The 24,394-nt window shown below is 42.0% G+C and overlaps 1 protein-coding gene across 1 annotated transcript in view; it reads right to left on the bottom strand.

Annotated features, from left to right (window-relative positions):
• LOC126236946 (esterase FE4-like) overlaps window positions 1-24,394 on the bottom strand; it is a 71,171-nt gene that overhangs the window by 17,383 nt on the left and 29,394 nt on the right. The window contains exons 5-7 of the mRNA XM_049946640.1: window positions 21,476-21,661; window positions 18,865-19,064; window positions 11,357-11,522 (exon numbers count right to left, since the gene is read on the bottom strand). Coding sequence (XP_049802597.1) covers window positions 11,357-11,522; window positions 18,865-19,064; window positions 21,476-21,661 — 552 coding nt within the window. The remainder of the gene's footprint in view (window positions 1-11,356; window positions 11,523-18,864; window positions 19,065-21,475; window positions 21,662-24,394) is intronic.

Here is a 24,394-nt window from a genome sequence, read left to right as displayed (position 1 = left end):
ACGAAGAAGTCAGTTACAGAAATGATTTATCTGAAGAGATTTACAGAGCCGGGTTGTGACTGGAAATGAATCCCATAAATTTTAAGCTTTATGCAGAAGCTAATTACGTATACAATTCCATTAAACTTTATCCTTACAAACTCAGTCGTTATATAGTAAGAAAATCACACAAACAAAAGCCGGCCGAAGTGGCCGAGCAGTTAAAGGCGCTACAGTCTGGAACCGCACGACCGCTACGGTCGCAGGTTCGAATCCTGCCTCGGGCATGGATGTGTGTGATGTCCTTAGGTTAGTTAGGTTTAAGTAGTTCTAAGTTCTAGGGGACTTATGACCACAGCAGTTGAGTCCCATAGTGCTCAGAGCCATTTGAACCATTTGAACACAAACAAAACGATTTAATTGTTAGTTTTATGCTGTTAAAATTCAAAAAATTGTGAGGTAGCTAAAATTTAAGCAGACGTCAGTTTTATAACTTTTAAATGCCCGAATAAGCCTGTGGCGATATAGTTCTGTCAGTTAAGGCCAAAAAATTTCGAATATGGGAAACAATTCATATAGTCAAAGATTTTTGTACAGTGCTAGGAGGGAGTGCCATGTGCAACGTACTAAATAAGCTGGCCGGTGGGGAGTGAGTGTGTGTGTGTGTGTGTGTGTGTGTGTCTGCATTTTAAACTCGTCTTTGTACGTCGCCTTGAATACCTTGAAGAAAACCGCGCCCTCCAGCGAAAAAATATCATATTTGAAAATGGTTCAAATGGCTGTGAGCACTATGGGACTTAACTTCTGAGGCCATCAGTCCCCTAGAACTTAGAACTACTTAAACCTAACTAACCTAAGGACATCACACACATCCATGCCTAAGGCAGGATTCGAACCTGCGACCGTAGTGGTGGCGCGGTTACAGACTGTAGCGCCTAGAACCGCTCGGCCACCCCAGCCGGCCAAATATGATGGTAAAAAAATTAAACAATATTGCATTTCCTACTGAAATAGCCCTATTCATTTTTGGTCTAGTAATAATTTTTTTTGCGAAGGGAGCGAGAGAATATTGAAAATTACGTCGTTGCATATGCACTGTAGCTTTTTTGTTTTGTTTTAGGCCAGTGTGAAATAGTTTCCCACTTGATGGACCACTACGGTGCATTGTAAACCATTGTCGATTACTTCCTGTATGCCATGGATACATGTTTCTCTGACTTCCACTACTTTATGTTGTTGATTGTTTTCTAGATAATACAGATAAATTGCCAAGGTTGCATTAGCTTGAGGGAACGTAAAGCGCTTTGCAGAAATGTTAAGAATATCGTTAGAAAAGTAGTACCGAACAAAATTATTAACGCATAACGGCGACGCTGGAGTCTTAATGGCACATACACATGTTGTCCCATTTATCTTGACCACAGCCAATAACTTTTTGTCCCGAAGCTAAACAAAGAATGTATTATACAAATGTTATTTGGTTACCAATGTGACATTAACCAGCATGGCAGCCTTTTTTGTAACTTTATTTGTTGCGATGATATGAACGGCGACAAGTCTCTTTTTAAATAGAACTCATATTTTTTCGGTAGTCCACTTCCTGTCCTCAACACCTGTCCAAAAAAACTTCACAGTGTATGCTTCAATTTAACATGATTTATTAAGAACGTAACACAAAATTGACTTCGGTTCTCCTTTACTAACACATTCTCCTTTACTAACAAACAGTTCAGGTACTGGGCACGTAACTCGTCCGCTTTCTACAGGAGACAGTAAACAAACGGAATCGCAAGGAATATGCACACTGGTGATTCAGTCAACTATCTTCAGATGAACGTGTGTATGAGCACAACATACACCAACTAAGAGAAGGTAGAAATGTTACTACCCGTGGGGAATGTGCGTTGGCAGAACTTTATGTTGTTGATTGTTTTCTAGATAATACAGATAAACTGCCAAGGTTGTATTAGCTTGAGGGAAAGTAAAGCGCTTTGCAGAAATATTAAGAATATCGTTAGAAAAGTAGTACCGAACAAAGTTATTAACGCATAACGGCGACTGCAGTAATGTTTTCTTAGTTACAGTTTGGGTATATGTATTACAGCAAAGTAGTACTTTTAAATGATATATTATATACTTTGTAAAAGCCTTTGATAGGGTGCAGAGTTATGGAGTTCCTCCAAAGATCATCAGTATCGTGAAGATGATGTACAGAGAATATACTTGCCAGGTGAAACATGGTGGAAATCTCTCAGAAGCATTCATTTTAAATTCTGGAGTAAGGCAGAATTGTTTGCTTTCACCACTGATATTGGATGGTGTCATGAAGAGGGTAACCCGAGAGGAAAGGACAGGCATACAGTTTACTCTATGATCGCCTGGAGGACCTGGACTTTGCGAACTACATCTGCCTTCTGTCCCACAGTTTCAAGAATTTGAGTGAGAAGCTCAAGGAATAGGAAACAGTAGCTCAGAGAGTTGGATAAAAATAAACACGGTTTAGACTAAAGAGCTTAGGATGAACAGTAAGGACAATAATGAACTAGCCGTGAAAGAAGAGGAGATCGAGCAAGTGGAGAGCTTTTGTTATCTGGGAAGTATTGTTTCCAAACATGTAGGGGCGACGGAAGACTTCGAAAGTAGGATGAAAAAGGCAAAAGGGGCCTTTGCCCAGCTGCGACCAGTTTGGACATCTCGTGAAATATTGTTGAAGGTAAAGCTTAAAATCTTTGACCCAAATGTAAAATCTGTTCTCTTTTACGGGCGTGAAACGTGGAAGGTGGCAGCACAAATTAAAACAAGAGTACAAACCTTCATCAACAAATGTTTCAGGACGATGCTGGGAGTATGATGGACAAATGTTACCTCAAAAAAGAACTACGGCAAGGCACCCAACAACGGGAAGCCGAGATAACCGTAAAAGAAAGGAAGTGGAGATGGATTGGACACACCCTGAGAAGAGACCCGCAACATATTCCAAAGCAGACTTTAGAATGGAACCCACAGGGAGCAAAGAGGAGAGGCAGACCTGGCGCGGTACTGTTGAAGCTGAGGTGGCAGCCGTCGGCCACTCCAGGAGTAACATCAAGAAGATGGCAACGAACAGAGTCAGACGAAGAGTTCTAATATGTTCCCTATGCTCCACGTCGGAGTAAAAGGAATTAAGTCAAGCCATGTCAACTGCAGAAATGTTTTCTTATTTACATTTTGAGAATATGTATTACAGTAAAGTAGTACTTTCAAATGATATATTATATCCAATAAAAAAAGTTCTTCATCATAATTACTTTCCCTTTATAACGGCTGAAGGCAGGCGAAATGCTACTCAGGCAGATCAACTCTACAGAGAACGACATCCTAATAAGAACCCACCTTCCCAACCGATGTTTTACCGTCTTGTGAAACTTCGGTAAACGGGAAGCTTCAATCGGAGGCAACGTAATTGTCGTAGCACTCGCGCAGATGAAGACACCGAAGTAACTGTCCTCATTTCTGTTGCAAGGAATTCACACGTGAAGACACGACAGCTTAAACAGGAGCTAACTTCCACACAAATGTTCTCAAAAATGGTTCAAATGGCTCTGAGCACTATGGGACTTAACATCCGTGGTCATCAGTCCCCTAGTACTTAGAACTACTTAAACCTAACTAACCTAAGGACAGCACACACATCCGTGCCCGAGGCAGGATTCGAACCTGCGACCGTAGCGGTCGCGCGATTCCAGACTGAGGCGCCTAGAACCACTCGGCCACAACGGCCGGCACAAATGTTCTCAGTCGAATCTCTTTCTTACATGCTGCTTATTTTAACACAGGGAATGGCTACGTATGGGACTAGGAACGGAAGATCAAGAAAGAGGCGCTCTGATAAGAAACGGTGTAAGGCAGGGTTGATAATGGAAGCTAGACTGAAAAAAAAATCGAAACACGTTCATTGGATTTGTCGACGTGGGAAAAGCGCACTACAGTGTACAATGTTGAAAGAAATTCGAAATTCTTAGAAAAACAGGGGTAAGGGGTAAGGAAAGACGGGTTATACACAATGTGTACCAAGCAAGAGGGAAAAATAAGACTGGAAGATCAAGAACGAAGTGCTCGGTTTAAAAAGGGCGTAAAGCAAGGAATGCTGAAAATTAGGTAGACAAATAAGATAAGAAATTTGGAGGCATGTACGATAATCGGAGAGGAGGGAAATGTGTGGAATATAGTGATAAGGAGCGACAGAACGGCATACTTACTTATGACATCAGGGAAGAACATTCATGGCAATAGGGAGAGACGCAGAGGGCAAAAACTGTAGGGGAAGACAGAGGACCGGAATATATCTAACAAGTAACGACGGACGGTGAGTATTAAGTGCTGGTCTGAGATGAAGAAATCGGCGCAGGGTTGAGGTCGTCGCAGCTCGCATTAGCCCCTCAGATGACTAACGAACCGCCGCCTCCCTCAACATAAAAAATATGCGTATCCACATGCGATTGCTATACGAGCATGTAACATTTCCGGATCTGTTTGGCAAAGTGCAGAGTGCTACCTGCAAAACTCACTGGTTCCAACATTTCAGTGTTCATGCGCAAGCACGATTAAGTGTTCACTTTAGAGAGCATTGTTTAGGCCGAGGAGCATCTCTTTATGACCAGTGCGTTTGCCTAATACAACGCTCTATTCAAAATATCATCTACTCGATCCCCTCTACAAGCTCTAGAAGTTTGTAATGGGAATATCCGAACGCCCTGTATACATTACTGAAATTGACACCAGTAGTGATCTGATTTTATGAATATGTTTCCTGATGTTAAAGAGAGTCCTGCCACTCCTGAAACATTTGGACCGTTTTTAGTGTGAAGGTATCCGCATGTAATGAGGCACAGATCATGTCTCAACACCTGTTGTCAAATTATTCGTATAAGCCTGTAATTAAAGGAAATGTACGTACAAAAATTGTTATTCATTATCAGACTCTTATAGGGTGTCTCATGTGGAGAGATCATATACGACAAACTAAGAACTGTATGATGTCTGACGTGCCTTCCACCAATCACTGTAAGTTCGTTTGCGGGGTCTTATGGAAATGGAAATGAGATTGTACCCAAAACTATTCAGTGAACTTCTGAAATTATCTGTTACGTAATTACTATGGATAAAACGTTGTCTTTCACGAGGATAATTTTTATGAGTGTATTAGAGGAATATTAGAGGAAGGAGCGCTTCCGGCAGTTCGCTTAAGTGATCCTTCCTTAGCACAGTATTTGAGTGTGTACCAATGGATATGATTTTTTTTTGTCATTACTGAACACTACGTCTATGTACAAATTCCCACTCGGAAATTCAGTGCTGGAATGCATTATCTGAACAATAGATACTGAAACCGTTAGTCAAAGTGCTTCTAACAAATCAGCTCACCTCGATTTTTACTTGATGCCAGTTGGTGTTTCCGTTTTGTACAACTAGGTGACATATTACACACGTTTAAAGATGTATTATAAATTACGTTTCATTCTTTCATGTACTCAAATCGGTCAGGTGTATTAAGAAATACAATGATGGCTCAAAAATGGTTCAAATGGCTCTGAGCACTATGGGACTTAACATCTGTGGTCATCAGTCCCCTAGAACGTAGAACTACTTAAACCTAACGAACCTAAAGACATCACACACATCCATGCCCGAGGCAGGATTCGAACTTGCGACCGTAGCTGTCGCGCGGTTCCGGACTGCGCGCCTAGATACAATGATGCAAAAGAAATCGCAACACAAAAATGATGAATGTAGAGAGTTCAAATTTTGAGAATACATTTGTGTAGGTAAAAGATTTAAATAATTAAGATTGCAAGATCGTAGATTAATGAAGACGCGAGATAAGTGATTGAAAATGTGTAATGCTGGTATATTAACAACCAATGTAGACGCCAGAATGTTAAATACAGCCATGGAAACATGAGTGCATTGTGTTGTACAGGTGTCGGATGTCAGTTTGTGGGATGCAGTTAAAAAGCCTGTTGCACTGGGTCGGTCAGTACTGGGACGCTTAATGCTGGTTGTCGATGACGCTGGAGTTGTCGTTCGATGGTGTCCCATTTGTACTTCACTGGAGACAGATCTCGAAATCGAGTAGGCCCAGGCAACATGTCGACACACTGCAGAGTATGTTAGGTTACAACAGCAGTATATGGAAGAGCGTTATCCTGTTGGAAAGCACCCTGTGGAATGCTGTTCATTAATGGAAACACTACTGGTTAATCACTAGACTGACGAACAAATTTGAATTCAGGATGCGTGGGATACGACGAGATTGCTCCTGCTATCATGCGAAACAGGCCGTAACTTCAAGTGTAGGTACAGAGCTTCAAACATACAGACAGACTGGGTTGCACGACTTCATCCGTAACCGGCATCAGCTTTCGTGTCAAAACACAACAAACGTCCACCCTACCATCCAAAGAACTCTCGTTTGACACCATTGAAGTCGCAACTGGCGGTGCTTTAGGTTCAGTGGAATACACGCTACAGGGTGTCTGGCTCGGAGCCTTCAAAGTATCCGATTTGTAACAGTTCGTCTTGCCACTGTGGTGTCAGATGCTGCTCAAATTTCTGCTGCAGATGCAGTACGATGCGCCAAAGCCACACACTGAACACGATGGTCTTCCCTCTCGGTAGTGCCACGAGGCCGCCAGGAGTCCAGTCTTCTAGAGACCGTACGTTCCCGTGACCACCGCTGCCAGCATTTGTGTGCATTTTTTACATTTATGTCAAGTCTTTCTGCAGTATCGAAGAAGGAGCATTCAGCTTCTCGTAGCCCTATTACACGACCTCTTTAAAACTCAGTGACGTGCTGAAGGTATCTTCATCGTCGTAAAGGTATTCTTGACTAAAATCAAATTGTTATTGCTCTTGTGGTCTTCAGTCCTGAGACTGGTTTGATGCAACACTCCATGCTAATCTATCCTGTGGAATCTCCTTCATCTCCCAGTACCTACTGCAACCTACATCCTTCTGAATCTGCTTAGTGTATTCATCTCTTGGTCTCCCTCTACGATTTTTTCCTTCCACGCTGCCCTCCAGTGCCAAATTTGTGATCCCCTGATGCCTCAGGACATGTCCTACCAACCGATCCCTTCTTCTAGTCAAGTTGTGCCACGAACGTCTCTTCTCCCCAATTCTATTCAATACCTCCTCATTAGTCACGTGATCTACCCACCTAATCTTCAACAATCTTCTGTAGCACCACATTTCGGAAGCTCCTATTCTCTTCTTGTCGAATCTATTTATTGTCCATGTTTCACTTCCATAGATGGCTACACTACATACAAATACTTTCATGAACGACTTCCTGACATTTAAATCTATACTCGATGTTAACAAATTTCTCTTCTTCAGAAACGCTTTCCTTGCCATTGCCAGTCTACATATTATATCCTCTCTACTTCGACCATCATGTTATTTTGCTCCCCAAATAGCAAAACTCCTTTACTACTTTAAGTGTCTCATTTCCTAATCTAATTCCCTCAGCATCACCCGAGTTATCTCGACTACATTCCATTATCCTCATTTTGCTTTTGTTGATGTTCAACTTATACCCTCCTTTCAAGACACTGTCCGTTCCGTTCAACTGCTCTCCCAAGTCCTTTGCTGTCTCTGACAGAATTACAATGTCAACGGCGAACCTCAAAGTTTTTATTTCTTCTCCCTGGATTTTAATACCTAACCCGAATTTTTATTTTGTTTCCTTTACTGCTTGCTCAATATACAGATTGAATAACATCGGGGAGAGGCTACAACCCTGTCTCACTCCCTTCCCAACCACTGCTTCCCTTTCATGCTCCTCGACTCTTATAAGTGCCATCTGGTTTCTGTACAAATTATAAATAGCCTTTCGCTCCCTGTATTTTACGCCTGCCACCTTTAGAATTTGAAAGAGAGTATTCCAGTCAACATGGTCAAAAGCTTTCTCTAAGTCTACAAATGCTAGAAACGTAGGTTTGCCTTTCCTTAATCTTTCTTCTGAGATAAGTTGTAAGGCCAGTATTGCCTCACGTGTTCCAACATTTCTACGGAATCCAAACTGATCTCCCCCGAGGTCGGCTTCTACCAGCTTTTCCATTCGTCTGTAAATAATTCGCGTTAGTATTTTGCAGCTGTGACTTATTAAACTGATAGTTCAGTAATTTTCACATCTGTCAACACCTGCTTTCTTTGAGATTGGAATTATTATATTCTTCTTGAAGTCTGAGGGTATTTCGCCTGTCTCGTACATCTTGCTCACCAGATGGTAGAATTTTGTCAGGACTGGCTCTCCCAAGGCCATCAGTAGTTCTAATGGAATGTTGTCTACTCCCGGGGCCTTGTTTCGACTCAGGTCTTTCAGTGCTCTATCAAACTCTTCACGCAGTATATCTCCCATTTCATCTTCATCTACATCCTCTTCCATTTCCATAATATTGTCCTCAAGTACATCGCCCTTGTATAGACCCTCTATATACTCCTTCCACCCTTCTGCTTTCCCCTCTTTGCTTAGAACTGGGTTTCCATCTGAGCTCTTGATATTCATACAAGTGGCTCTCTTTTCTCCAAAGGTCTCTTTAATTTTCCCGTAGGCTGTATCTATCTTACCCCTAGTGAGATAAGCCTCTACATCCTTACATTTGTCCTCTAGCCATGCCTGCTTAGCCATTTTGCACTTCCTGTCGATCTCATTTTTGAGACGTTTGTATTCCTTTTTGCCTGCTTCATTTACTGCATTTTTATATTTTGTCCTTTCATCAATTAAATTCAATATTTCTTCCGTTACCCAAGGGTTTCTACTAGCCCACGTCTTTTTACCTACTTGTTCCTCTGCTGCCTTCACTACTTCATACCTCAGAGCTACCCATTCTTCTTCTACTGTATTTCTTTCCCCCATTCCTTTCAATTGTTCCCTTATGCTCTCACCGAAACTCTGTACAACCTCTAGTTTAGTCAGTTTATCCAGGTCCCATCTCCTTAAATTCCCACCTGTTTGCAATGTCTTCAGCTTTAATCTACAATTCATAACCTATTGATTGTGGTCAGTCCACATCTGCCCCTGGAAATTTGTTACAATTTAAAACCTGGTTCCTAAATCTCTGTCTTACCATTATATAGTCTATCTGATACCTTTTACCACACACAATCTCAAAGGGAGCCCTCATGACCGTTAGCGTATCTAAAGCAAACCTGATCTGCATCTTCATAATGGAGCTAAGGACACCACTCTTATGCCACTGGACTGAACATTGAATAGGCAGCTTTCAGATATACACTACTGGCCATTGAAATAACTACACCAAGCAGATGATAACGGGGATCTTCATTGGACAAGTATATTATACTAGAACTGACATGTGATTACATTTTCACGCAATGTGGGTGCATAGATCCTGAGAAATCAGTACCCAGAACAACCTCCTCTGGCCGTAATAAAGGCCTTGATACGCCTGGGCATTCAGTCAAACAGAGCTTGGATGGCGTGTACAGGTACAGCTTCCCATGCAGCTTCAACCGATACGAGTTCATCAAGAGTAGTGACTGGCGTATTGTGACGAGCCAGTTGCTCGGCCACCATTGACCAGACGTTTTCAATTGGTGAGAGATCTGGAGAATGTGCTGGCCAGAGCAGCAGTCGAACATTTTCTGTATCCAGAGGGGCCCGTACAGGACCTGCAACATGCGGTCGTGCATTATCCTGCTGAAATGTAGGGTGTCGCAGGTATCGAATGAAGGATAGAGCCACGGGTCGTAACACATCTGAGATGTAACGTCCACTGTTCAAAGTGCCGTCAATGCGAACAAGAGGTGACCGAGACGTGTAACCAATGGCACGCCTTACCATCACGCCGGGTGATACGCCAGTGTGGCGATAACGAATACACGCTTCCAATCTGCGTTCACCGCGATGTCACCAAACACCGCCGCGACCATCATGATGCTGTGAACAGAACCTGGGTTCATCCGAATAAATGACGTTTTGCCATTGGTGCACCCAGGTTCGTCATTGAGTACCACATCGAAGGCGCTCCTGTCTGTGTTTCAGCGTCAAGGGTAACCGCAGCCATGGTTCAAACTCTGAGCACTATGGGACTCAACGTCTGAGGTCCTCAGTCCCCTAGAACTTAGAACTACTTAAACATAACTAAGGCATCACACACATGCATGACCGAGGCAGGATTCGAACCTGCGAATGTAGCGGTCGCGCGGTTCAAGACTGTAGCGCCTAGATCCGCTCGGCCACACCGGTCGGCGCACCCATGATCTCCGATCTGATAGTTCATGCTGCTGCAAACGTCGTCGAACTGTTCGTGCAGATGGTTGTTGTCTTGCAAACGTCCCCATCCGTTAACTCAGGGATCGAGACGTGGCTGCACGATCCGTTACAGCCATGCGAATAAGATGCCTGTCATGTCGACTGCTAGTGATCCAGCACGGTGTTCCGTATTACACTCCTGAACCAACCGATTCCATATTCTGCTAACAGTCATTGGATCTCGATCAACGCGAGCAGAAATGTCGCGATACGATAAACCACAATCGCGATAGGCTTCAATCCGACCTTTATCAAAGTCGGAAACGTGATACTACGCATTTCTCCTCCTTACACGAGGCATCACAACAACATTTCACCAGGCAACGCCGGTCAATTGCTGTTTGCGTATGAGAAATCGGTTGGAAACTTTCCTCATGTCAGCCCGCTGTAGGTGTCGCCACAAGCGCCAACCTTGTGCGAATGGTCTGAAAAGCTAATCATTTGCATATCACAGCATCTTCTTCCTGTCGGTTAAATTTCGCGTGTATAGCACGTCATCTTCGTGGTGTACCAATTTTAATGGCCAGTAGTGTAGAAAGAAGCCTACCAACTTTTGTTTATGTCATACAGTTACTTCTTAGCGTTGCGATTTTATTTCGTCAGTGTACTTCTACCTGAATAGAGTTTTTCGAAAGCTGGTTAACTACATGTCTGCTGGGCAGGGGAACAGTCAACGCTTTATCAGTGAATGAAATAGGAGAAATTTTCTAAAGGCAATATGAAATCGGTTGTGAATCGTTCTGTGGAAAGTGGGGTAGTTGTAAACTCTTCATAGGAGTTATTTCATGAAGGATAAGAGTAATTGCCGTTTACAGGATAGAAAAGTTACGGATTTTTCAGATATTTCATATAATTCAGATCGGTTTTGGAGGCCTATGCTTATCATTACGATATTACATAAAAGAACGGTACAAAAGTACTAAGTATTCTAAGTACGTGCCTTTATTTGTTTACCCAATAATTGGTTTTAAATACTTTTGACTACGATATCTGACAAGCAGAAGAATTTTCAAAAATGAAAATATATTTCGTAAAATTCACGAGGAAATGTTATCTTACTCTGTGTTTGCTTCAGTTGTTCGAGGTCATTATTACCAGCCATGAAAGGAACCAGATTGTAGCGGCCTTCAGCGACAAGCGTCCACGGCAATTCCGCCAGAAAGGCACCGTCGTGCTGCGGTTCGACGGTCGGCGACCAGACACAGGTGAACAAACTGAGCTTATCCTGCCACAGTAAAATCATGTTTTCTAACTCTTTGTTGAATATTAGTCACGAATGGCATATTTTACGAACAATAGAGATATGTAAAGATAAAACTACGCCGAATTCTACTTTATTTGTATTTAATTGCACTTCGTAAGGTTATACTGCTGTTATGACTATATTTAATATTACATATTACGTTAGTTGTACAAATTACCAGAATAGAAAAATGAGTCATTATATTCCTTAATTAGTACGGCAAAAGGCAAACAGTCGAAGCACGCTGGGAATTAACAGATAATATTGACAGATCAACCATGCTACGTCTTGATACACATTACTTTATACCTTTATTCTTTATGAAACCTTGTCTGTAGCTGCTCCAAAATACATCTTTAAAAAAAGTCAAATAAATGATTACAATTTCAGGAAACTTTAATGATTTATTTAAGGGATAGAACTACATAAATTGAGCAAGTCAATAACGCATTGGTCGGCTTCTGGCCTCTACGCAAGCAGTTATTCGGCTTGGCATTGACTAATAGAGTTGTTGGATGCGCTCCTGAGTTAGGTCGTGCTAAACTCTATCCAACTGTCACATTAGATCATCGGATTCCCGAGATGGTTGGAACGTCGTGCCCATAATGATCGAAATCATCTCAATTGGGGAGAAATTCAGGGACTTTGCTGGAAAAGATAGGATTTAGCAAGCACGGAGAGAAGCAGTAGAAACTCTCGCCGTGTGCGGGCTGGCACTATCTTGCTGAAATGTAAGTCCAGGTTGGCTTGCCGTGAAGGGCAAGGGAACGGAGCGCAGAATATCAGCGACATACCGCTGTGCTACAAGGATGCCGCGGATAGCAGCCAAAAGGGTCCTGATATGTAAGGACACTGCACCCCAGACCATCAGTGCAGACTGTCGGTCCGTATGACGGGCGACAGTCAGGTTGGTTCCGCACCGCTTACCTTGACGTCTCCAGGCAAATCTTAGTCGCTCGTCGAGGCTCTGTTCGACTCATTACTGACGGCAATTCAATTCCACCCAACGAGATTCCAGGCCGAAGACGTGTCTGGAGAAGCCCCTGATAGTAATCATTTGTTGGTCTGTACATGTGCATCACATCTGCGCGTTTTCATCCCATTCGGACGGTTCCTACTTGGCGCGTCGTTTTTCTTATTTTTTTCCTGTTTCTAGGGTGTAGTTGACAGATATAATTTCAGAGAAAGTACAGTAGTTGCGTTTGGCAGGCTGGGTGAATGTGCCGTACATACACTACTGGCCATTAAAATCGCTACACCAAGAAGAAATGCATATGATAAACGGGTATTCATTGGACAAATATATTATACTAGAACTAACATGTGATTACATTTTCACGCAATTTGGGTGCATAGATTCTGAGAAATCAGTACCCAGAACAACCACCTCTGGCAGCAATAACGGCCTTGATACGCCTGGGCATTGAGTCAAACAGAGCTTGGATGGCGTGTACAGGTACAGTTGCCCATGCAGCTTCAACACGATACCACAGTTCATCAATAGTGACTGGCGTATTGTGACGAGCCAGTTGCTCGGCCACCATTGACCAGACGTTTTCAGTTGGTGAGAGATCTGGAGAACGTGCTGGCCAGGGCAGCAGCCGAACATTTTCTGTATCCAGAATGGCCCGTAAAGGACCTGCAACATGCGGTAGTGCATTATCCTGCTGAAATGTAGGGTTCGCAGGGATCGAATGAAGGGTTTAGCCACGGGTCGTAACACATCTGAAATGTAACGTCCACAGTTCAAAGTGCCATCAATGCGAACAACAAGTGACCGAGACGAGTAACCAATGGCACTCCATACAATCACGCCGGGTGATACGCCAGTATGGCGATGACGAATACACGCTTCCAATGTGCGTTCACCGCGATGTCGCCAAACACGGATGCGACCATCATGATGCTGTAAACAGAACCTGGATTCATCCGAAAAAATGACGTTTTGCCATCCGTGCTCCCAGGTTCGTCGTTGAGTACACCATCGCAGGCGGTCCTGTCTCTCATGCAGCGTCATGGGTAACCGCAGCCACGGTCTCAGAGCTGATAGTTCATGTTGCTGCAAACGTCGTCGAACTGTGCGTGCAGATGGTTGTTGTCTTGCAAACGTCCCCATCTGTTGACTCAGGGATCGAGACGTGGCTGCACGATCCGTTACAGCCATGCGGATAAGATGCCTGTATCTCGACTGCTAGTGATACGAGGCCGTTGGGATCCAGCACGGCGTTCCGAATTACCCTCCTGAACCCACCGATTTCATATTCTACTAACAGTCATTTGATCTCGACCTACGCGAGCAGCAATGTCGCGATACGATAAACCGCAATCGCGATAGGCTACAATCCGACCTTTATCAAAGTCGGAAACGTAATGGTACTCATTTCTCCTGCTTAAACGAGGCATCACAACAACGTTTCAGCAGGCAACGCCGGTCAGGTGCTGTTTGCGTATGAGAAATCGGTTGGAAACGTTCCTCATGTGAGCACGTTGTAGGTGTCGCCACCGGCGCCAACCTTGTGTGAATGCTCTGGAAAGGTAATCATTTGCACATCACAGCATCTGCTTCCTGTCTGTTAAATTTCGCGTCTGTAGCACATCTTCGTGGTGTAGCAATTTTAATGGCCAGTAGTGCACATGCTACCTGAGCGGGTAATGATCCGCACGTGGTCACGTTGCACAGAATCATTTACGGCTGGTGTGTAGCTCGACGCAAGGCACGTGCCGTCGGTTTCTCCGGCGAGTACCAAAGGGTGCTCAGGCTCACAAGGTAGTGGTCCAGTCCACCCTGAATTTTTTTATGCGGGAAGATTACAACGAAAGAAATGATTTGCCAAATTTTAGCTGCCCACGCGCATATCAAGTACTTTTTTTAATCGTTAAATTTAGTCGTTTCCGTTGCTCGAACTACCGCTTATGACAACGGTTTGTACAGTCGTTCCTGCCTAGTGCGCGATCGGCGCTGACAAGAGAACGTTTCGCCACGTGGTGCGAACATTCAGAGTCACACATGCGATTCTGAAGTACATAAACTATACAAATAATATGACATCATTAATTTTTCGAATAAAATGCAGTTCATATCGACATCTAAACTGCTCCAGAGGTAATTCGTAGAAAGGTGAATAATACAGCAAAATAAATCAAGCGATTGTTTGATGTTACATTAGAGACGACTTCCATCAATCATACCTTTAATTTGTTGAAATGAAATGTTTCGTACAGATGCATTATTTTATGGCAGTTCCTGTAGCACAGCTCTGATGATTTTTCAATATTATATATTTTACTAATAACGTAACAGTTCCTTGTTTATTCCCCATAGTCGTCACAAAAAAGATATGTGTTATTTGAATGACGAAATCAAGCATTTTCCTTACACGAGGCACACCCAAAGAAATCAATATTAATGCCTTCAGGTACTTCACAGTACAGTAATTACTGGTTTTATTTAGACAGAATTGTGTAAGAGTAAGAAATGGTCCTGGCTGTTGCTTTGTTTATTGTGCTGCATACCGGGCGTACTGAAAGCACTTAGTAAAACGAGCCTATGGGCAGTGATAATGCACAAATGAATTGCAGCGCGTCAGCAATCGTGAATAATTTAATGATAATAAAGAATCCGCCTCGATTGCAAATAGAAACCGGATGTTGACCAAGGTTATAACCACGCTTTCTTCGGAACAAAATAAAACTACAAACTGCCTAACGAGGCATGGTCCAACATTAATACAGAAAGCGCTAAATTTAATGCTAGTCTTTTGCATTTTTGTGCGTTCTGTGTTAATGTTGGACCATGCCTCTTTAGGCAGTTTGTAGTTTTAGGTTGTTCCGAAGAAGGTGTGGTTATCCGCGCCGAAACCTAGGTCAACATCCGGTTTGTATTTGAAACCGAGGCGGATTGTTTATAATCATTACAATTGAATGAAATTTAAAAATACTGTTCTCCTGAAAAGGCTATCGGATATTATGTTGTCCGATAATCTCCATAAAAAAATTTCCACAGTTTACAAAGTTCTGTATCGCGAGCCACATTTCTTGCCCTGTGTACAGTCTGAATCATATCACTGGGTTTTTCGCTGTTCTCCTCAAAGACAGAGATGTCGCTATGTCCAGGCCAAGAGTCCAACGAAGCCAATGAATAAATTTTGCAACTGGTTAGAAACCGTTTTGAACGAAATGTTAAAAAGTACTCATTCCTATTTATTTGATTTTGGTTGGTCGACCATGAGATTTTTGTCACTAGACAGTCTTTTTCTTAATTTTTGTTCCCAGTATGCCTTGAGCTCTCTGAAGTCAGATACAAAGCTGCAGACGCAGTAACCCACTGGTCACAGGCATTGTTGTATATGAATGTGTTGTTGCATTAAGAGTTTGCGCAACAGCTTCTGTCTTTTTCGCCTTCAAATGAATAAAGTGCGGTTTGCTCACACTTCTTCCACGAAACTTGACCGATTGATGCCAGACAGAGCAAGTGTAGGGATAACAACAAGCTTCGTCTTCACGCCATCTGCGAATTAAGCATTTGGCTGGTTCAAATGGCTCTGAGCACTATGGGACTCAACTGCTGAGGTCATTAGTCCCCTAGAACTTAGAACTAGTTAAACCTAACTAACCTAAGGACATCATAAACATCCATGCCCGAGGCAGGATTCGAACCTGCGACCGTAGCGGTCTTGCGGTTCCAGACTGCAGCGCCTTTAACCGCACGGCCACTTCGGCTGGCAATTAAGCATTTCCTCTACGTCTTACTCAAAGTATACATTATTGTTTTGCGATTTACTGTGGTGTATGATTTCTTGCATCTGTTTAATTAGGCCGAAGAAACCTTGAAATCAGCACATTCATCTCAACTTCGATTCGAAGAGTCCATTCAAGTAGATCTTCATTGGTAACGGTGAACTGTCTCTTAAGAGCAGTGCTACAGGGTTCGGATCTCAAGAAAGCTCCTCTAAGGAACAGCTGTTTATGTAATTTATTGAAGTTTAGGTGATGAAGGTGGTTATTAATGAGGGGTGACGGGAATTAGTGACCACCTTATACGGTAAATCTTTCGGATAGTTATTCTTTCACACTTCTGCGAGTTTCATTTTGGCGCGTATTTGTTACTTTGTGTAAGTCTTTCTTCCATTTATACAGTTCACGGTCAGATTTTACGAAGGAAAAACAGGTTTGCACACTGCTGAGCATTAAACGCTAAAAACAATGAATATTAAATCAGTTTTATCTCCACCGTTAACATTTAAACTACCGCAAAAGCAACTGGTAGTTATTGAAGGTATTACATGAGACGCAAATTTGACTGGACACTAACTGTGGATACTTGTTTCAGAGAAACCATCGACAAAAACTGAGACACGCTTTAAGAACTGCTATCGCGCCGAGTCGTGTCATGCGTTTACCGACGCGTCGTCAGCCGGTCATATCCGCTTGTCAAGTTGTGCATGCACGAAACAGCCGCATGACGAGCCATGACTCTGGCAATTTTAAACATTTTTTAAAAAATACTTGCAGTGCTTCTTGATAGTTAAAATTTTGAGAGAGTTTTTCTTTTGGTGTGTTCTTAGTGCACAAAAATTTTCAGGGCATGTTTCGACAGGTCGGGTTGGACAATTCCCTAATCAGTTTTCAAGCCACTCATACGTACTCGTAACTTCTACGCTCTCGCGAGCAATACATCACACAGAATACTCAGCTCGCGAGCATGTTGCTCGCAAGTGTATACTCACCTTAACGCGACTACTTGTCTGGACAAACGACTGCACTGGCAAAGGATTATGAAAGCCGCGGAAGGAGGAATTTTAGAGACCAGTTTTAAAATAGTTAAATTACTGCTTAATCAACAAACAAAAACGTTTTTCGAACGGTTACCTTTCTTCGCAACTAAACCTCTCGATGTGCCGGTACCAAGGCTTACATCGTAGTCCATTAAATTAACGTTATTACCACCTGAAAACCCCAGCGCATGATTTTTTCCTTCCTTCTGAGATTCGTGTTTCATTATTCCGCTACTGTAGTTTTACACTGTTTTCAGATTTGTTGGACGCAGTCGATATTAAGTCTCTTGTCCCGTTCTGGGGCGTGACGCATCACTTCGATGAAGGCTGTAGCCATCTAGTGCCACTAGCAACATCTGAGAATTACAAATTATGATGCACATGTTCTGGTAGGTTCGTAACACTTGAGGGCGTATGCCGGACAGTTCTCAAATCTTTGAGCATAAGACGAATGCGGGTACTGGTCACACAGCTGTTCTCTGACGTATTGCAAAAGGTGAAAGGTGTTGCCCATTGTCGAGACGGGTTGTGAGCCAAAAGTGGACGGACTAGCACAGAGGGTGAGTATGCTATTCAGTAAGAATTATAATATTAGATGGGTGAGAACGAAAATAGCTGGAAGTTCGTGAGGAAAGATCAGTGGGCTATCACTGTGTTTATGTAATGATTTTAAATTTTATCCACATCTTCGCCCTCAGAAATAAATATCTAAAGTCCACCGCTGAGCTACTCTGAAAGTCCCTGTCTCTATCCCTGCCCCTCTTGGTAAGCGCAAATATTTTCCTAATTTTCTGAACATTCTTTGTTATAACATTCGTTGTTGTAACAGCCTTATGGTTACGTATGGTCTCCTTTATAGCTTCAAAAATTTCAGATCTGTTAAGTACTAGAGCTCTTAGGTGTTGCCTTTAACTGTCGCTTCTCTGTCAACTTGCTTTGAAATATTAACACTTAATATTCTTTCCTCCTTTTAATGTTGGATACGTAATGTGGCGAAATGATTTGATTTAAGAAAATGTGACCACATCATCATTGTGAAAAAAAAAACCTTGCTGTGCATTATCAATTATTTTAACAGAGAAGGATCACGTAATGAAATTATTGCTGCTATATCGCATGCACATAAGTGTTGGCCTATTTCACTGCTAGAATTAACATATACATATTTCTGCGTGTCGTAGTATTCAACATACTCTAAATTTCATACATGTTCTACTGCCATCGTAACAAAAAATAGTTTTGATAAAGAAATAGAGCTAGCTGCAAGATAGTCGTTGATTGTTCCACATAAAATGTATCGGACCGTATTCAGAAATGGCATTCAAACAGATTTATGACATCTATTTGAAGGAGTAACTCTGAAAATGTAGATAAAATGTATTTTGATTAGAAACGGTTCCAGCAAAATAAAATTAGTAAGTCGCTTTATCACGCTTCCTCTTGTAATTGCTTCAACTGATATTTATAAATGACTACATCAGTTTCTCTTGATTATAAAAGTACAACTACTTTTGCTAGACTGCAAAACGTAATTAAAAGATGGTACATACCTCTTGCGATAGAGCAGAATTTTTGTCTGTCCCTAATATAGTCACATTTGCACTCTTGAAAAAATTGAGAAGATCAGTAGAACTATTTCCAGTATAGCCCAGATGTTTGGCATACCGCACTGCTCTGTCTGAAGCGTTTTTCGTGAATGCCCAAGGGTTTAATGCTGATCCACTCATCGCTATGGCGCTCTTAAACAGACCTGATGAAGAACGAAAGTTTACAATTAATAAAAGTAAGCAGATACACTTTAGGGTGTTAATTGTATTTTCTCTGTGTCCAACAACCTTTCCGCAAACACATCATAAAATATACTACCTAACGTTTTCTGCACTGTCGTAACTCCTACATGAAGTGGACTATGACTTTCAGTATAGACTGCCCGTTCTGCTTGTGCCATGCGTACTTGGAGGTGCTAACCAACCTAAAAACATACTACTTGTAATAGTGTAATTATTAGTTTGCAAATTAAGTAAATACTGATGTAGCCCGCCCGGTTAAACGTGCGGTCTAACGCACGGTTTCCCGGATTGGGAAGGAGCGCCTGGTCCCCGGCACGAATCCGCCCGGCGAACTTGTGTCGAGGTCCGGTGAGACAGCCAGTCTGTTGATGGTTTTTAGGCGGTATTCCATCTGCCTCGGCGAATGCGGGCTGGTTTCCCTTATTCCGCCACAGCTACACTATGTCGGCGATTGCTGTGCAAACAAGTTCTCCACGTACGCGTACACCACCATTATTCTACCATGCAAACATAGGTGTTATACTCCCCTGGTGTGAGACGTTCCCTGCGGGGGGCGGTGGGGAGGGGTGAGGAGGGAGGGGGGTCCACCGGGGGACGAACCGCACAATAACCTTGGGTTCGGTGTTGGGCGGCGGAGGAGTGAAGTTGACTGGGGTAGTCGTCGTGGGGTTGTGGACTACTGCGGCTGTGGCGGGGACGCAGCCTCTCCGTCGTTTCTAGGCTCCCAGTTAACATACAATACAATACAATACAAATGCTGATGTACTGTTGCCAGCACACAGCCTCCAGTCATCAGTAGGTATAACTACACTTAACACCGTGTATATAACGCGATTTACATTTTTAAAGAACTCAGTAAATATTGTGAGATTTTACCACTGAAGCGAAGCGCATATGTTTATGTCCCAGTTAGCACTTCAGACGGTCATTTAATTATGTAGATTCAAAGTCTAAGAGGGGGGAGAAAGGAAAGGTGCTATTAATGTCAGCTGCATCGGGACTTAAAGCGGAATCAACATCGACGCCTGGAAACGTGTACGGGATGGGAATTCTAATCCGTGATCTCCTGCTTGCTAGGCAGTTTCGATAACCACTGCAGCCATCCCGATACAGTGTTCATCGCAATGGCGCCAACTATTTCGGCACGCCTTCCGGCCGACTCACATTGCACTTAGTGCCACCTGTGCGTAAATGCCACAGAAGGTTATAAATTTGGTCAGTTTCCTCACCTGAGGCTCAGTGCAATCCATTACACGGACCAGACACTCACAATACGCTGACAATATACAAAGATTCTTTCACTGACACATTTTCGAAGCCAATAATTGACGTCCTTGCTACATGTTTCGATAGATGTTATATGGGACGAAGTAGTCCTTTTTATTTCCGAAATCAACGCAGTGGTTTCAAAAATAAAAGTCCACCTTGCATTTTATATGTTTTTATGACAAGTAGATTACAGTCCGGTCACTGTTGCCTCCATTTTCCATTTTATATAAGTTTATGACGGATGCGTTACATACCCAGTTAGTTTTATACAATCTGACGATGCCCCAAAAAGGTCATTGATGTTAAATAATTTTGCAACCAAGAGGTTTCATTCTGAAATGGGAAGTTCTTATTTGTGCCCAAGAAGGAAATCTAGCTATATACTTTTCAAATGCGATTTATTCTAATAAACTCTGATATTTAAGCTGTTATGAGGTATGATGGTTACAGAAATAGCGTGCCAACTTCCTGTGTAGAATCGTTTAATTTGGTCGTCTTGCAGAAAACGTTGCGAACAAAGAGTCGCGGCTTAGAATGCCACTGGAGCAAGAGAATTTTTTCACTTTGATATATATTACTGTTAAAGAGTGTGACATGCTTTCTTAACATATATCGTTGAACGTATGCGAGATTTGAAACGTGTTTAATCGGCTTCAATTGACACTGTTTGAATGTGACCACTCAGTAGCGGCAGAAGACAAAAGTTTGCCAGGAAGTGCCACACAAACGCATCCATCACTTAATTCGACTGCTCGGTGCCAATTTTACGGATCTACTTTCCTGAAACATTACTCATTTTTATTAATGTTGTAAGCATTAGCCATCAATCGTGTTTCTTATACTCTTCTGACGTTACTATATGGTGCGTATGGTGCGTACTTCCCCCATAAGGCAGTAAGGATCCCAAATACTGAAACTATGGCGTCCATTCGCCTCTCTCTCTATCTCTCTCTCTCTCTCAGTTCACCCTCTCTCTTCTCTCTCTCTCTCTCGAACACACACACACACACACAAGCAATGTCAACTGCAGGTTTTTTTTTTTTTTGTACAAACTACTTCTGGATGACCAATTAATTTAGTTTGAAAAATGTGGATCAATTACCTTTGCTCAATGGAGACAGAACGTGGTAATGAACGGATGCACCTCCAGCACTTTGACCTAAGATGGTTACTTTTTGTGGATCACCTCCAAATGCCTCTATGTTCCTCTGCACCCAGCGAAGTGCCTCTGTCTGGTCCTTAAGACCCATGTTCCCAGGGACCACTTCATCGCCGGTGCTTAGGAATCCTACGATGATATATTATTGTGAAGTAAATAGCGCACTTGAATACATACTAAGAAAAAATAACATAAAGACTTGTAACAACAATGTAAATTATATAGTAAATGATCACATGTGGAAATTTAGAATTTATACAAGAACATCTCTAAGGAGTTTGAAGTGTATTATGTTAACGCATTTCAGATAGCGTCAGAGTCGAAATAAAACAAAACTAGGTATTTACAGTATACGCACGGAAACTATGTTTTTGTCACTGTACAAACATTATAGTTCTTCAGAAGTTACAGAAGGAATTACATTTTAACAAGACGACAGATCATATGTATGTAAGATATGCAAGAGCAAATCATTCAAACTCTGAATTGTAGAAGTAAAAACTGACATGCATTTCTCCAAGAAACTGATTATATACACACAGCTTTAATAACTACAATGTACAGTAACTTTCCACTGGGTTGCATTTGTTACTCCCAATTATGTTACTTTCGTAATTTTCTCTTTTTTTGGAATTAAAGCTATTCTTTTCTTTCCATACGTAAAAGCGTCGTTTACAAGAAAAGGATTACGTATGTTTGCAGAAGGACTCAATTTTTATCACAAATTTTTTGACAATAATCTGACAGTATGGCACTGGAAACTAGAGTATTTAAGGGAATGATGCGACCTAGTAAACGTCAGAAGCTTGGTGGAGGCTGCTTCCGAACGGGAAGAAGGCTGATCGCCACAAACAGTGAGAATGTAGCCACGGGGCGGCTTCCTTTAAGAGCTGAAAACTGCGATATTTTCCACTGTTGTAAATAGGAACTGTTCCCATGGTAAGGCGGTTGGTCGAGTCTGCATCACCTACCAGTAAACCACAACGTCACGTTATACTCGAATTTGGCTTAGGCCGCCCGCTGCTCGAATACGCAATTGACTGCATATTAACGAGAACTTGAACTGGAAACCTCACGTTACAGATTTTTTCAAACGCTTGAGTTCAGCATCATTTCCTCTGAGTTTAATTGCTGTTTTTGGTAATGGAATCATTAGAAAATTAGTGAACTTTGCGAAGTTCCATTCGTTGGAATGGCTGGAATGGTATGAAATAATTCTCTCGCAAAATTCGCACACAAGCACCAATTATTCATTGTACAGAATAAGGATAACACCAACTCTTCCTTTGTGTGCTCATTGCCTCTACAGATTATTGAACATGTTTTAAATCCGTCTGTCTAACTACAAGAAAGTGCGCATTTTTGTCACGAAACGTGTGTCTTTTATCGACATAAAGTATCATCAGCAGTCTGCAATGAAACGTATTTACAAGTTGCTGGCTTTCTAAATCTAAAAAGTGTTCTGTACAAACTATGTTGATTTTACTTACGACATTTTGAATTTTGCTAACTTTAGGAAGTGTATCTGTTTGCACTTTTTTGAGGTATTCTCTTGTTGGGCACTGGCACTGCTTTCGTATAAAGCCACATTGGTTTGCAACACTACATATTTTATGATGTGAAACACGACGCTACGTAGCATCTGTACTGCATTGTTACCTACTTACTGCTAAACGTGTTTCTGTATTTTGTATGAGTAGTTTTGCCTTGAAGAGAACATTTTTAGATCAAGTGAAAATCAGAGCTAGCGGATAAGTTTGCAACACTTCTCACAGAAAAACACAGAGAAATGTTTAGCCAGGAGTAGACAAAACTAGCAGTATCCTACATTGTCACGTTTCACATCAAGAAACATGTAGTGATTCTAAGCAATGTGGAATTAGGCAAAAAACAGCAGGGGAAATGGATAGAATACCACAAAAGTGTGCTAGCAGACGACACTTGTTCATAAAACACCGGAAGTAAACTCAACGTACCTCGCATCGAACTGTTTTTAGATCTAAAAACAAGCGACATTGTAAATATGTTTTATTACAGACGACTGATGATATTTTATATAAATGAAACGAAACGTTATTGATGACGTAACCACGCACTTTCCTGTAGTTACGCAAACATATATGAAGTACGTTCAAAAAAGGTAATCTCATTCTACAACTTCGTGTAGTTAAATGTTTAAAAAGACTGACATACTGTAAACAGCCTTACTATACATCTACCTTTTTATGAAATTTGTTGGGATGAATGATGCACTATCTGAGGGTAATAGCAGAATTCATAAATACAGTATAACACTAGGAACAACAGTTTCCTTTCACGGAAAGGAACAAAGTATGCAACCATGAAAAATGTTTGAACACCTGCATTGTTAATTGAAGGTGGGTATCAAATCTTTTACAACAAATTGAAATCATTTTTGCTTGACAACTCCTTCCACTCAACAGAATAAATTTATGAATAGATAGTACGTGTGAGTTGTACGAGGGGCGCTCAATAAGTAATTGAACACACTTTTTTCTCTACCAATTTCGGTTGAAAAAATGGGGAATTTGTTGTGGGAAAGAGTGGAATATTAACGCTCCAGCTTCTATAGTTTCATAAGTTCTGCTAGATGGTGGAACTATTTGTAGCCTTCAAAATGGCGTTTGTAACGGAGGTGCGTCACAAGGAGAGAGCTGTCATTGAGTTTCTTTTTGCAGAAAACCAGAGCATCGAAGCTATTCATTGGCTCTTGTAGAATGACTACGGAGACCTGGCAGTGAACAAAAGCACGGTGACTCATTGTGCAAGGCGTCTGTCATCACCGCAATAAGGTCGCGCAGACTTGTCCGATCCCCCAAGTGCCAGCCGGCTGCATACAGA

Source organism: Schistocerca nitens, chromosome 2 (genome assembly GCF_023898315.1).
Source record: "Schistocerca nitens isolate TAMUIC-IGC-003100 chromosome 2, iqSchNite1.1, whole genome shotgun sequence".
Classification (NCBI taxonomy): domain Eukaryota; kingdom Metazoa; phylum Arthropoda; class Insecta; order Orthoptera; family Acrididae; genus Schistocerca; species Schistocerca nitens.
Note: the sequence above shows the minus strand (reverse complement) of the source record. Positions and strands in the feature narration are given on the sequence as shown.